Source organism: Echinops telfairi, unplaced genomic scaffold (assembly GCF_000313985.2).
Source record: "Echinops telfairi isolate 266 unplaced genomic scaffold, ASM31398v2 ScPeMD7_1;HRSCAF=3_0, whole genome shotgun sequence".
NCBI lineage: Eukaryota > Metazoa > Chordata > Mammalia > Afrosoricida > Tenrecidae > Echinops > Echinops telfairi.
Genome location: NW_022103896.1, coordinates 89859246 through 89875576, shown reverse-complemented (window position 1 = coordinate 89875576; position 16331 = coordinate 89859246). Strand labels below are relative to the sequence as shown.

At 39.6% G+C, this 16331-nt stretch overlaps 1 protein-coding gene across 3 annotated transcripts in view; it reads right to left on the bottom strand.

The window, feature by feature from the left end:
* Nucleotides 1-16331, bottom strand: part of CHD7 (chromodomain helicase DNA binding protein 7) — a 198306-nt gene that overhangs the window by 27241 nt on the left and 154734 nt on the right. For all 3 annotated transcript variants that reach the window (XM_004697580.3, XM_045286272.1, XM_045286254.1), the window contains exons 15-18: nucleotides 3799-4009; nucleotides 3059-3254; nucleotides 2598-2765; nucleotides 2175-2354 (exon numbers count right to left, since the gene is read on the bottom strand). In XM_004697580.3, coding sequence (XP_004697637.1) covers nucleotides 2175-2354; nucleotides 2598-2765; nucleotides 3059-3254; nucleotides 3799-4009 — 755 coding nt within the window. The remainder of the gene's footprint in view (nucleotides 1-2174; nucleotides 2355-2597; nucleotides 2766-3058; nucleotides 3255-3798; nucleotides 4010-16331) is intronic.

Here is a 16331-nt window from a genome sequence, read left to right as displayed (position 1 = left end):
ATCAGAATGGAATACTACATTGGGCTGGCAATAAAAAATTTTGGAGAAGATATATAAAACTCTCATTCATGACTGCTAGGGATGGAAATTGATACTGTCAATTGAAACAGTCTAGAAGGTCTTTAGAAGGTTAAACAGGAGTAACCTAACAATTCTACTCCTGGATATACAACCACAGAAAAAGAAACGTCCACACAAAACCCCATGCACGTTTCTCATATCACTATTCATAATGATCAAAAAGTAGAACTGACACAAGCATCCATTATCAACTAGCAAATATGATATACCTACAATGGAATATTATTCGGCCATAAAAAGGAATGAATTCCTGATCTATGTTACAAATGGATGTGCCTCAAAAACATTATGCTAAGTGAACAAAGACAAACAAAATACCATGTATTTTAAGAGTCCAGTGATATAAAATGTCCACAATAGGCAACATGCAAATCTAGATAGGTAGAAATTTTAGGTGGAGTCCTGGTGAGACAATGATTGGGCCCTCAGTTTCTAACTGCAAGATCAATGATATGAATCCAACAACTCTTCTGCTGGAGAAAAGATCTGGTGAAATCTGTATGAAGGCTACAGCCTAAATCCTATGGGGCAGTTGACTGTGTCACCTGGGGGTCATATGGACAGCACCTAGTAGCAAACAAGGCTGGGGCATGGGGTAGGAGAGTAGATGGAGACTGCTAATGGGCATGATGGTTTTTTTTTGAGGTAATAGAAATATTCTGAACATAGTAAAATCCAGTGAATTATACTTAAAGCAGGTGAATTCATGGTAGGTAAATCAAATCTCAATGAAGTTGCTCTGACAAAAGGGTGAGAAGGCTCTTGTGAGTGTGTGGAATGAGGGATGCGTAGATAAAGCCCTTGGCAGGGTCCCAGGTGGAACCCCAGGGCGTGGTGGTGACCTTCCCTAGGACAGTGCTGATGGGGAGGAGTTCAAGCTGGAAGTAAATTAAGCTGAAAGAGGCAGTGGAGGGCAATGAATGTACAAATGTGCTTTACACAATTGATGTATGTATGGATTATGATAAGAGTCGTATGAGCCCCTAATAAAATGATCTAAAAAAAAACACCAAGATGACACACTGTATACCATTCATATATCAATAAATCTGTTAAAAATAGATAGATGGATAGATAGATAAAATCTCTAGATACCAATTAAGTCTCTGGGTGGTGCAAATGGCTTGTCCTTGAGTACTAATCTAAAGATTGGCAATTTGAATCTGCCTACGATCACCACAGAAGATTACAGTCAAGAAAGTCCTGTGAAACAATTCTACTCTGGGGCAATGAATGTACAAATGTGCTTTACACAATTGATGTATGTATGGACTGTGATAAGAGCTGTATGAGCCCCTAACAAAACAATTTAAGAAAATAAAGTAAAATTAAAAAAAAAAAAGAGGCAGTGGAGACAGCTGGTGTCAATTCGGTCTGTGTGGATTTCAGCGTGAAAGAGTTGTGGAGTTGCAATGAGACGGAAAAACAGATAAAAGTTTGTATAAAGGTAAGGTGACCAGACGTCCCATTTTTGGCGGGAAAGTCCCGATTTTTGGAAAGAATGCACGACAAGCTAGGGTATACGGTTTTCGGCTGCCATGTGGCTATTTCGCCAGGATATGAGTTTTATCAATGGTGTCCCGCTTTACCAATGTTAAAATCTGGTCACCTTATAAAAAGGTTGAGGTGACTTGATTATTATTTTAAGCCATTTCAGCACTTAGGACCTTAGGAGGCAATGAAAATGAAGATGATGGATCGGAATCTCTGAAGAAGTGATCTCAAAGACAATGAGAATGGGTGGGGCCAAATGCACAGGTAGAGAATTGGCAAAGGCGGTAGGAAGCATCTGTGAGGGCAGTAGATTGAGAGAGAGCACATGGCACCAGGACGCACAGGAGAGAAACCGAAACACACGTGTGCTCTTGTGCTGGGATTCCATGGGGAGTTCACAATTCACAATTGTGCGTAGCACGTGAGCACTTTCCTAGGTGCTTTTACGCAACTTCTGGGGGAGAAAGATGTGGGGCTTCCATACAGATCACAGCCTGGGAAATCCTATGGGCAGCTCTGCTCTGCTCTATATGGTTGGGGCCATGACTCAAAACTGGCTCAACCACGTGGGCCAGGAGGTTACATAAACTCGACTCCACCTTAGCAAACGTGGAGCCTTTTCCTTCCGACTCAATAGTGATAGTGTGGGTTCGCCGTAGGAGGATCTGATCTATGTCTTCCTCGCAGAACTTGGAGCCCTCATCCTCCTCATCCATAAGTGCACCGTAGGCCCCTTTACGCAGAAGGTCCTCTATTTCCTTCTTGGAAAGCTGCTGCACCTGTTGTAGAGAAACATTCAAAGTCATTTGGAATTTAATAACCCTTCATAGGCTAAACAAAAAATGCTTCAATTTGTCCCAAGAGAGTAAAACATGAAGTATGAAAAAGGAAAAATATATGACAAAATATGCACTTAAAATATTTGAAGTCTAAGACCATAGGATGATGAATAATTTCTTAATATTAGCTATATAAAGTCAGGAGTCAGGACAGATGAATGGTTTGGTAGTGTTTTGTTTTACCCCATTGGTGGCATTTTCTCTTCCACTCATAGACTGAAGCACAGCTTTATCCAGACCAAGTTTCAAACTAGCCTTGTCGAACATTTCTCTTTCATAAGAGTTCCGTGTAATCAGCCTGTAGATCTTCACAGATTTGCTCTGTCCTATTCGATGACATCTAGCCTGAGCCTAGAAAGAAAAGGAAATTAATGGCTATCCCAGAAAGAAAAGGCCTGTCAGTTATAGAAAAATATGTGTCAGTAATAGAGGTGCAATTTAGAGTGCTAATATACTAATACATTAGATTTCACATTATTAATAAACTGATCGCGAGTTGGATCATTTGCCACAGAACACAGGATACTGCCTGCGGATGGCACAACTGTAACGGAGGCTTGGGCCTGGGAGTCTCTGTCACAGTATGATGATTAAAAAAATAACCGAAAAGAGAAAGCATCAGCAAGATTTTCTTGCATGTTTACCTGGAGGTCATTTTGAGGATTCCAGTCTGAATCAAAGATGATGCAGGTATCAGCAGCAGTAAGATTAATGCCTAGCCCTCCTGCCCTTGTACATAGGAGGAACACGAACCTATCAGAATCAGGCTTAGAGAATCTGTCAATAGCTGCCTGGCGCAAGTTGCCTCTGACTCGGCCATCAATTCTTTCGTATGGGTACCTAAAAAATATCAGTGTGAACAAGGGAGCCTGGTAAACAGCTACAGCATACTTATTACCTCTTTGTGTTTTAAACAAGTATTACAATATACATACATGGCTACATACTACCCGAATTACAGCACTCAGGAGAAATCATTTCAGAGTAAATATAGTGTTTGTCATCGTTTTGTAAACACTTGAGCGGAATGCCCAAATATCAAATTTTATTTCACCTTCCTCTCCAGTGGAAAATATCTACATTCTAAAAATAAATGGCAATCTCAACAGTAAACTAACAACTTCAAGCTTAGGAAAGATTTCTTCTCTCCTAGTCAAAGGAAAGCACTGGGGAAAAGACAGTCCGTGAAAAGTGTCCCAGGTCCTCCTGCAATCACGATATAAAACGTGTCGTGTGCATCTATGGTTTTGAGAAAAAGTGACAAATGTCCCTCCATGCCACCCCCAGCCCCGTGTTATAAATGTCACTTTGAGGTGAACTATGCAGAGCCCCGTTAAGAGTACATTTTTAATTTCCTATTCATCATATGACACAGTATCCTTACCGTCTCTGAATGAGGTAGTCTTCCAGTATGTCCAAGCAGCGCACCATCTGGGAAAAGATAAGCACCCTGTGGCCACCAGCCTTCAGTTTTGGCAGCAGCTTGTCAATCAGCACGAGCTTGCCAGCAGCCTGGATCATTGCCTGGAGCTGAAAATCTGGAGACTCGGCATTGTGTGTTTCTTTAAACTCTTCCAAAATTTTCTCTTCAGCACCTGCAGAGATTGGACAGCACAAGTGAATACTGTAAAAGGTTTTTATTACTAAAAACAATGAGCTGGCTTTCACACCACAACAAGCCAGGGGAACCTGAACACCACACGGGTGTTTATGAACAAGGACCAGTCTATTTATTCAAAGTTAAGTCTACACAAAACCATAAAAGCACAAAGGGGACCAAAGCTTTAAGCACACCACATTTAGTTAGGCCTTAGGGGGAAAACCACATTTTACAACAAACAAATGTTTACTATCTGTAGTAAGTGAATTTCAACAACAGACTGTCAAGCCAGAAGTATAGAAACAAGCCAGGGGCCAGAACATTTGAAACTTAAATTGTTAAAGAAATGAAGAAGTGCTTGCTCACTGAATAAAAACACAAACAACCAAATCTGTTCTGCAACTAAGAAATAAGCAAACAGAATTCTGACCAGGAGAATGTAAGGGCATTGATTTGGGTTAAGAACTACATATTCATATGGCCAGAAGGACCGAGACAAAAGGCAGTTCATTTTTCAGAATATTTAAGGATCTTTGTAGACACACAGGCTCATATCGTCTATTGTCATCTCGAATCTACTCCTCCATCTACAGTACTTCCATTCGATAGTTTGTTAAAATACAAAAAACAATCTCGGTTTATCCAAACCTTAAAACAAAATAGCAATTCTTAAGTGTTTCACAGGCGACATCTACGAGTGGCCCTCTTCTTCTCACAGCCCACGTGTACTTCTGCGGGTTGCTGCATCACAGAAAACCTCGGAGGGAGTAACATTGTCCTGGGAGTGAAGCCCTGACCCTGGCCCAGAACTCGGGCTAATTCAGGAAATGGCAAGCTAAGCTTCCTTTCACTGCTGCTGTGGCTTAACTAGAATTAGGTGGCACTGGGCACTGCACTGGCCTCGCCCACTCCGGGTAATCAGCTCAGAGTTGCTAATCGCAGCGTCTCTCCTGAAGGATCCTAGGTGACACACTCACCTATCCTTTAGAAAACACAAACAAATGCATCTACTGTGTCATTTCTCAGCCTTTATTCATGCCAGAATCTTTAAACTATTCTCCTAGCACTGACTTTGAACTTGTAAGCAGTGCACATAAATAATTTGAATGCCTGAACCACAAAAAGGTTTCCAAGGTGAGGTGCAGGTTATAAGCCATAGGGCAGAGCTTCTGCACAAAGCAGAAGAGGCAACCAAAATACAAGCTTCTCTGGATTTTGCGTACTTTAAGTTACCACGTGGTCATATGGAGAAATTCACCTTTAAAATTCTTAATCAGAAATCTTACTGAGGACAGATCAGAGTCGCTTGACATCACACCAAAGCACGACAAGCTTCGATATGGCTGGCAAATGCCACCAAAGTGAGGACTTTCATTCCCACATCAACAAAAAGCGATTATTTTAAATCTTTACCAACATAAAAAAGGGAAAAACATAAGTTTTCTAAGAAAAAAAAGGGATAAAATGAGGATTAAGTAAGAGGATTAGCAAAATGTTCTGAATAAAGAACTTTATTTTTCAAAACATGAATTTTAGAAATTCAGGTTCTAGATTTGAGACCAAAAGATCCTTAAGACATAAAATATACAGATCTAAATTGGTATATTTGATTAGGTTTTTTTTATAAGCTAAGCTGTTTGCACCTGTGCAATAGCTTTTGTTTTTCTGCTATTTTGGGTATAAGACTAAATGGACTTTTTATCATCAAAATAAGAGTGCCTTAAAATAATAAGCTAATAGCTAATGAAATTTTTCAATAAAATAATCACCTTGACAAAAAAATCAATACATATTTAAACTATTTTAGTTAAAACATTTATAAAAAAAATTTAAAAATTTAAATATGAAATTTACTTTTAATAAATTTATTTTTATTACATTTTCAGTCATAAAAAATAACTTTAATACCTTTTTAATACTATCAATAATTTCTTCTAATGCAGAGGTTCTCAACCTATGGGTTGTGACCCTTTTGGGGGTCAAACAACCCTTTCACAGGAGTCGCCTGATTCATAACAGCAGCAAAATTACAGTTAAGAAGTAGCAACAAAAATAATTTTATGGTTGGGAGAGTCACCACAACATGAGGAACTATATTAAAAGGTCGTGGCATTAGGAAGGTTGAAAACAGGGTTCTAAAGAATATTAAAAAAAAAAAAAGCAACCTTTCTAAATAACAAAGGAAGCTATTGCTGAATTAATTAATTTAGGTGTGTAATATAAAATTAGGTTTATAAAGTAGCAGTTTATATCATTTAAAGTATCTGCATCACACATATTTCCTATATTGTCATCTGAGCACTGTATATTTATTGTAGCTGAACTGAACAACACTATGTAATGGGGAAGGTGGGGAGGATGACAAATTCCACCCCAAAAATATCAGTGAGGAGATTAACTGGAAATGGGTTATGAACACAAAATGCTTTCTGTGTGGCTCTTCCTAGAATCAAAGAACTAGTAGGGCTGTTAAAGGCTCAATGTGTCTGAGTGTGTGAGCACACAGATGTGTATCAAAAACAACTTGAAACAAACAAAAAAAACTTGAAATAGTAGGCAATCACTTAGAGCTTGGAATTTTTTCAGTCTCATAATTGGTTACTCTCAGGTCAATAATTACAATGTTATCTGGCTATGATAATCACAAACAAGAAAATTTTTCTTCTTAAAGAACATTAGCGGGAGGGAGGGATAAAAATTAGGAGCTGACACCAAGGGATCAAGTATAAAACAAATGTTTTGAGAATGATGATGGCAACAAATGTACAAATGTGCTTGACACAATGGATGTATGTATGGATTGTGATAAGAGTTGTATGAGCCCCCAGTAAAATGATTAAAAAAAATAACATAAAAAAAGTTACTATTATTTTTTACTGAAATTCTTTCAGTCATATACTGTAAACCCATTCTTTTTTTAACAGTTTTATTGGCACTTCATCCACATAACATACAATTCAGTATTTCAAGCATATCAAGAAGAGCTGTACAATCATTTCCACAATCAACTTCAGAACATTTTCTTCTTCCTTGTAGTCATTGTTAATTCATGCATTTTTAACATTGTGGCAAAAATATCCACAACAAAACCTTCTTCAACCCAACAACTTCTACATGTATAATTAATTCACTGCCACTGATTATACTTTCAATGTTGTATAGCCATTACCGATATCCTTTTCCAAATTATTTCCCCCACCTTCAACATCCACTCAATGCTCCCTGAGCAAAAATCCTTCCTCCTTCACCCATGGTAGCCATAGGCCAAGTTTGGTTTCTTTTTTAGTAGTTTTCTTCATATAATATTCACATATCAAATACTTCTACAGTTAAGTCACTTTAAAAAGAAACTATATATACGTCATCACAATCCATTCTAATGCTCCATTCCACATTAATTGTTTGTTCTCCAATTCCACTCACACCACTTCCCCCCGCCCTGCCCCCATTCCCAATAAACTATTGCAATGTCCCCATGCAACCCCTCCTTCTGTGCTTCATAAATTGGGAAACCTAACAGCAACAGTAAAAAACAAAGAAGATGAAAATAATAATGATGACATAAGGATAAAAATTAAAATAAAGAATAACAAACAAAATACCATCAATAAAATTTTAAAAGCTAGAGAAGAATATTTAAGTCATGGAACAAGTGGAAAATATTTGAGCCTAGAGCAAGTTCAGGTTGGGTCAAGAGGGGGGTCAATTGACTAAGTATCATATTATACTGTGGTTCCACCTACCATCATCAAGTTTACAATAATCTCTGATAGTAAAGCTGTTTGAGACTTAACCTGACAAGCTACTCTGCAGATGGCATTTAGGCTCCCACTCTTCTCCATAACCTTATAAAAAATTGAGTGTTCACAATTTAGGCTCTGATATTTTCCCCTTCATCATATTTAGAATATGTCATTGTCATCTTTGAATCACACAGGCTGGTGTCCTTCTCTGATGTGGACTTAGTTGATGCCTCACTTAGTTGGCTGCTTGTTTGAATACAGGCCTTTAACTCCCCAACATTCTTGTTTTCTTTTTGCCTTCCATTCGTTCCTGTGATAAATGTTGTGACAACTTGGCTAAAGGATTATCAATGGTTTGACATTGGAGGACTCCCTTCGTAATGTGATTTAACATCATGTAATAAATTCCATGATGGGCTCTGCTATAAGCCAAACAGTTCCATCTCGGAGGTGTGGCTTACTTGATAGTCAAAAAGATGCTGTGGAGAACTTCATTTCCAACTGGCTTGGATCCTTGTATCTGTTATAGCAGTCTCTGATTCTTGAGCCAACACCTGCCACACTGCCTGTTCACCCTGGGGGCAATGAGCGCTTGCAACTTTGGATTGGTTAGACTCTGCTAACCACAGGCCTCATCTGCTGACACCAGCCTATAGTTTTCCTGCTTCGCCTCAAATTTAACATTTGATCCACAGACTTGAAGTGGACTGGGCTTATCTACTCCTAAAATTGCATGACAGTCATTTTTCTAATAAACTTCTCTTTTTTATACTTATGAAGCATCACTGATTTTGCTTATAACATATTTGGTAGCAGGAGTACCAGAGAAACAAAATCATAAAGATGAGTTCTCTACATTGCTTTTCAAGTCAGATTAGGCTTAAAAACAGATCAGAAAAACCCACAACTTCACTGCCACAGAGTTGATGCCAACTGACCGCGATCCTATAGGACAGGATAGAATTGCCCTAGTGAGTTTCTGAGACCATACTTCTTTCCAGGATTAGAAACCCCCATCTTCCTTCCTCTAAATGGCTGTCAGTTTTGAACTACTGACCTTATGGTCAGCAGGTTAATGCATAACTACTACACCACGAGGGAACTAATAACTCTGCTTCTACCTCTTGTGTTAAAAGAACCCGGGGGGATGGGGGTGGGGGTGGGGTGTAGTGCTTACATCTTAGGCTGCGACCTACATGATCAGCAAAAGAGAACAATCAGCAGTTCCAAGAAAGACTGGGCTTTCTATTCCCATAAATGGTCAGTCTTGGAAAGCCACATGGGCGTCGTGAGGAGTTAGCACTGACTTGATGACAGCGAGTGTGCTACCTGTTAGTACGGGTAAGTCGGCCAGTGCTACTAAAAAGGGTACTACTGACCCATGACATGAGGTGGCAATGTTAACACTCAAAATATTACCACCAAGAGATGAAATGTTGGTGAGAAGTAAGGCTCTGAATGATCATGTCTGATATTTTGCAACTGTTGAACCAGGATGGAAAATATAAGGAAGCTGCTTTGTTTATACTACTTACAATAGACAAATGACCGGAAAAAAAAGAGAGAGAGTTCAGGGCTTTGGAGGTACAGCTAAAGCCCAGCATAATACCTCAAGGTTGCCACTTGCATGATGAAAGAAATATCAGCTGATACTGCTGAGACCAAACCCTCTCTCTTGTAAGAGTTCCGAATAACAAGTACAAGTGAGTTCCTAGAGTCCACTAAGCCACTCCAGCACCACCACCAGCACCTCCTCCTCATCTGAAGAGATCACCACTATCCTCAACACCTATACTTGAGATTGGCTCCCATGCCTGCTGAAATGCCACCTGGGGCCATATCTGGAGCATTGCTTGAGGCAGATGTCTTACTACATATTGTTGCCAGTTCCCAGGAAGCACCTTCACCACTCAATGGTTCTAGACCTATCACTAAAGATACAGTGAGTTCCCAATAGTGAACTCTAGAGGATAACTCAGGAAGAGGCACATTATACCCATAGAGAATTGCTACACGTTTCTCTCTGTACATGTAGATATGTGGGAATGGTTATTAAAGGGGGAGGGTAATGTTACAAGGAACAACTTGTTGGATCACTCTGTTGATATAGGCCCACTAAGCAGATTCTTTATTCAGTGTTTATGCTTGAGAGGTTAGGAGAGAGTTTGACACTCTCCTTGGTTGGTTTGCTGAAGCATGGGTGACAGCCTGCTGTTGTGGTTAACGGGCATCAAACTGGGTCCAACTCACAGCAATGCTACATGACAGAAGGAAAAACTATCAAGTCCTCTGCCATCTTCACCGTGGTTGTCATGTTTCACCTCTCACTGTAACCACTGTGTCAATTCATCGTTTTGGAGGGCTTCTTTTTCTTGCTGCCCCTCCACTTTATAAAGCAAGGTTGTGTCAACTGCATATCACAGTTGTTAAGAAGCTTTCTTCTAATTCTGATGCAGCATTATTAATCTAGCCCAGCTTCTATGATTATTTGCCCAGCATGCAGAATGAGTAAGTGTGGTTAGAGGACAGAAGCTTGCCGCATACGCTTCTTGATTTTAAACCATACACTGTTCCCTTGTTCTAGTTAACAACTGCCTTTGAAGTCACGTGCCGTTTCTGCATGACCACAATTAAGTGTCTGGACTTCCCATTCTCCTTAAGGCTATCTATAGTGTGTTATGGTCCACACACTCGAATGCCTTGGCATAGTCAATGAAACACAAGTAAACATCTTCCAAGTATTTTTGGTTTCAGTCAAACCCCAGTTGACATCAGCAATGATATCCTTTGTTCTAGGTTCTCTTCTGATTCTAGCTTGAATTTCCTGCAGCTCCGTCAATGAACTGCTGCAACTGTTGTTTGATATCTTCAGCAAAAACTTATTTGCATGTGATGTCAATGATATTAGTCTATAATTGGCACATTCAACCCAGCCACCTTAAGAATGGGCACACATTTGGATCTCTTCCAGTCAGTTGGCTAAACCGCTTATCTTTCAAATGTCTTGGCTTAGACCAGTGAGTGCTTCCACTGCTTCATCAGCTTGCTGAAATATTTCAATGAGTATTCCATCAATTCCTGGAGGCTTATTTTTGGTGGATGCCTTTGGTGCAACTTGGTCTTCTTCCTTTGGTAACATTGGTTCTTGATCACTTACTACCTCTTGAAATGACTGAATGTCAACTAGTTATTTTTGGTAGAGTGACTCGCTGTATTCTTTCCATCTTTCTTGGGTAATCCCTGCATTCTTCAATATTTGCCTACAGAATCGTTCAATACTGTAAGTAGGGGCTTGGATTTTTTCTTTAGCTCTTTCAGTTTAAGTTACACAAAGCATGTTCTTTTCTGTTTTCCAACTCTAGGTCTTTTTACACTTCATTGTAATATTTTACTTTGTGTTTCTGAGGTGCCCTTTGAAATTCTCTGTTCAGCTCTTTCACTTCATCGTTTCTTGCCTTAGCTTTCCTATGACTGGGAGCAAGTTTCAGAGTCTCTTCTGACATCCACTTTGCCTTTCTCTTTCTTTTCTTTTTCACGAACTTTTGCTGTCTTCATGTATTTTTTTTTAATAATCATTTCTACTTTATTTCTTTATTTTAAATCATTTTATTGGGGGCTCATACAACACTTATCACAACCCATACATGCATCCATTGTGTCAAGCACATTTGTGGCCCTCATCATTCTCAGAACATGTGCTTTCTATGTATGATGTTCTTAATGTTCTCCCACAGCTCATTAGGTTTCTGTCCTACGAGTTCAATGCATCACATCTGTTCTTCAGATATTCTTGAAATTCAGGTGGGATAGACTCAAGGTTGTACTTGGTTTTTCAGCTTCAATCTGAACTTACACATGAGCAATCGATGATCTGTTTCCCAGACAGCCCCTGATTTTAGCTGCTGATATGAAGCTTCTCCATCTTCCCTTCCAACACAGGCAGTAAATTAAATTTCTGTGGATTCTGTCTGGAGAAGTCCCTGTGTGTGGTCATTCTAAATTGACTTAGAAACCCTTCTACAGAATTGAAGTCATCAATAAACATTTAGAAGATAGAAAAACCTATTTGATCTTTCCAGGTGGTGGGAATAAACCTGCACTTGCATATAAACAAGGATCCCTAGTGAGGGAGTGGGCTATGAGTTAAGCTGCTAACTCCATGGTCACCAATTTGAAACCACCAGCTGCTCCGAGAGAGAAAGATGAGGCTTTCAGCTCTGGTAAAGACTCACAGCCTTGGAAACCCAATGGAGCAGTCCTGTTCTGTCCATAGAATTGCTTTGAGTCAGAAAGGATTTGAAGGCAGGGAGTGAGTTGCTGCTCAACACAAATACTCATCGATTATCTACCTGCACCTTGTGCGTAGGGCCCATCTTCCAAATGTTTCATGGAAGAGAAGTTACCTCACTGCTCTATGAAGGTTTTAGCTAACTGGTATTGGACTATTAGTTCATGTGGGTCTAGATAGTACATTATTACTGCAGCCAACAGGACTCCACTTGTGAGTACTAATTAATTTAACATCATTAATATAATTGTCATTGGGAGGCTTCACAACATTTTCTGTTATTGATACTAAACTTTACTAATGAAGTAGAATCTGTCATCCAAATAAATATTCTGCTACATATCAGTTTTCTAACCTTTAATCAGAGTGGCACAGCTAGAAAGTAATAAATATTTGTGTCACAATTGTGTAACAAGAGAAGGTTAGCTGGTACAAAGAGTTAATGTTCTCAGCTGCTAATGAAAAAGTTGGAAGTTCAAGGCTTTCCTGAGGCACTTCAGAAAAGTGCCATAGAAAACGCTGTGGAACATAGTTCTATTCTGACACATAGGGTCCCCAAGAGTTGTAGAAGTACACATGTATAATTAACGTTTTTGTTGTTGAAAAAAGGTATTGGCAATGAAAAAGTCATTGGTCTTACAAATTTCTTTCTTTTTTTTTGGTCTTACAAATTTCTATCATGCAATGGCCTACTATAGGTCAAGTTGAAGTACAAACCTACCTTGATAACCTGTAGAAGGTACCAAAAGCCTTAAGGAAATTGGTGTGTTAGACTGAATTTATCAGAATAGACCCATATATGAAGTGACCCAAGCACAGACCTTTGACTACAACCATAAAGAACAAAATTGACAGGGAGCCCTAGCATGTCTGAAGGCTGCTGTGACCAATATTTCCTTGATCTAGGTTAAGTGGAAGAATTCTAGATCAAGTGAATGGAAGCGTAACTTGAATGCACAGGACAGAGAGTCATGAACCCACAATAAATTCCCAGGCTTGAGCAAGTTTAACACCTTGATCGAAGAAAAGGCCAGGTTCCTTGAAGGAAGGACCCCATTACGTCAACATTATTAGTCTTCTCAGTCTCCCCAAAAGAGATCTGAAGCCTTTTACAAGAGTGACTCTTCCTTGGGGAAAAGGATAATTGAACTTTTCAGGGATTACTGGACATTAGCTCTAAATTGACACTGATTCCTGGAAACCCAAAGCTATTGGAGGGGCCATCATTCAGAGTGGGAGTATATGGGGGTCATTAATTGACTCTTAGCTTCGGCTCATCTCATAGTGCATCTAATGGATCTTTACTCCCAACCTGTAGTATTCTCCCCAGTTCCAGAAAGCATAGGTAGAATAGACATACTCAACAATTGGCATAATTCTCATATTGGATCCCTGAAATATAGAATAAGGGCTATTAAAAAATAGTATAGTCTAAATGAAAGTCATTAAAACTACCCTGGCCTAGAAAAATAGTAAAGCAAAAAAGCATGATCCCATTCACAGAGAAATTGCAGATGCTGTGGAGAGCTCCCTTCTTGCTGGCCGGGATCCCACACCCGAGGAATTGATTTCTGGTTCTTGACCTAACGGCTGCCATACTCCCTGGGAGCCATCCGAGCCTACCCAGCTTGGATTCATTTGACTCTGTCAGCCACTGGACTAATCCACTGACATTCACCAGCATGTGGTTTTCCTGCTTCAGCTTCCTACTTCGTAGTCCATCTGCTCCAATAGGTTCAAGTTCAGGAAGAGCCTGCAGTTTAATATCTGACTCATAGACTTGAATGGGATTGGACTTACCCACCCCTACAGCTGAGTGAGCTATTTTCATTGATATGTCTCTTTTTATAAATCAATAAAAGAATCACTAGTTTTTGGTTTTCTGGAGAAACCAGCCAACACAGTTATTGTCTCTCATCCCCAACAATAACAACAACACTTACTCAATCCCTAATCATTAGTGCTGTTAAACTAGTTTTCACCACCTTTCCTACCCTCTTATTTAGGAACCTAAAACTAGACATTTCATTCTGAAAAAATTTCAGCCAATAACAGTAATTCCATCTATGTTACTGAGTTACTTCCTTACCTTTTAGAAGTAAAACAAATTCTCATACTTACTGAGTACTTATATGCTTTGCCAGCTATTGTTCCAAAAATGTACTAGAAATATTAACTCCCATTAAAAATATTCCCAAATTGTATAGTTTATCCTTCTACCTTTTTTCCTCCCTGTGTGTTTGTTACTCTTCTCAACTTATGTATATAGTTGCTTCTTTTGTTTAGTTACAGAAATAGTATGCTTTGTGGAATTAAATTTTATTTGACTGGGGCTACTTTATTCTGTTGCACCCAATATTAATGTTAACTTCTAAAAGGAAAGACTTTCCTAGTAACTGCTCACGAACATATGTTGAGCGGACACTTGAGCAGTATGTATTTTGCTGCAGAGTGCAGATGGCTTTGGGCAGCATGGGCCCTGGAACTCGTCTCTGCGGAACACAAGGCCTGCAGTGTCATCTGTGTGCGGGGGTGTGTGGTGGTAGGGGGTGTGTGCGTGCGTGCGCAAGCACTTGTGTCTATTTTACCATATCATTTCCCAACATAAAGGCAAATTTTAAAGACATCTGCTTAACAGATACTTCATAGCCTGTTTTAAGGGCAGAAAAGCTGTCTGCAAAGTGTGACAAATTAGAACAACTGCCATAGACATCAAGTCTTGGGAAGTCTCATGAGATTCCCGGAGAACAAGTGAGTTACAGGTTGACCCTGGAGAACAATCAATCAAAAGAAGAAGATCCACCAGCTGAGTTCTGGAAAAGAAAAAAAAATCCAGCAATGCTCAGTAATTAACATGTAACCAAACAAGGTAAACTTGATGAAACCGAGACTTCCACAATCAAGGTCTCCTCTCCTTTTACACACACCTGGCTGGTAAGTACACAAGCACGTTGGTGACCAATCCTTTTAGTTTACTTTTCCCTAGAAAACTATGATTATTTATTTTAAATCAGATATTGTGTGTGCAGGTATGTACACATGCAAACAAATTTCACTCATCTGATCAAGCTCCCTAAAGCCCAACTCTAAAAGAGGATGTCAGATTTTTTCCATAATGACCTTACAACAGTTTCTTAGCATGTGATTAACAGATTTATAAAATGTACCATATGTGATTTTTCTCTTCTATATAACAAAACTACCCCCCACAAAGTTTTAAAAATACTTTTACTAATGTGCTACCCAGTAGCATCCTCTGGTTCTGCACCTGAGACTTTGATGGCAGTCCTCTGCCCTCCAGTATCTGGGACTTCTCGGATTTGGGTTAACTGACAGGTGTGTGGGGTCTGAAAGGGGGAGAAAATAAACGTTTCCACTGTGTTTGAACTGCATGGATTGTAGCCAATTATAACTGTATAAATGTCCTCATGCGACCAGTCCCCTATTTGATCCATATTAATTCTTGCCTAGACGAGAGCAGGAGCCACCTACCAGGCCTAATTCCTAACTAATATTGAAGACTTTCAAAAGTAGGGCCAAATCTGAGGTCTGAGGTTTCTTTTCCCAGCATCTTCCCCCCATGCACCTTATACTGGGGCACGTTCTTTGCTTCCCCCCTCTCTTTCTTTGCTCATGTTATCACTTTCACCTAAATGCCAGTTCTTTCCTAATCTGCCTGGCCTGGCAAAATCCTTCCTGCCTTTGAAGGCTCACCTCAAACACTACTTTTTTTTAAAATTTTTTTTATTGTGCTGCATCTACAGGTAGTTGTCAGGTTGGAATGAGATGAGGTCCTAAGTGTGCCTTTCAGCAGACTTTATAGGTAAGTCAGAACAGGTATATGTCATTCTTGTGTAGCCTTACTTCAGTGCAAGAAAGTAGCACTAATGGTATGATGAGTTGAGCTTTCAGTTGCTAACCAAAAGCTGTTTGAATCCTCTAGACATTTCATGGAAGAAAGATGAGCAGTGTACTCCCACCCTTGGAAAACGTATGAGTCTTATTGGGTCGTTCTAGGTTGGAATCAATGCAGCAGCAGCGGGTTTGGTTTTAGTGCAAGAAAAGGCTCTGGGCCTTTTCAAAGAATTAAAAGCTGTCCATGCAGTCAGTGATGCTGACAGTGATAAAGAGTATGTTGAAAGTAGAGGTTAGTTCAGTCTTTTCAAAGTGAGAGCAGATTTACATAACATCAAAGAGCAGGTGTGACCTGTTCATAAATGGGATAATCACAACCTGGGCACTGCCTACATACATGCCAAAGAAGTCGTGATAACAGGGCTAAGTGC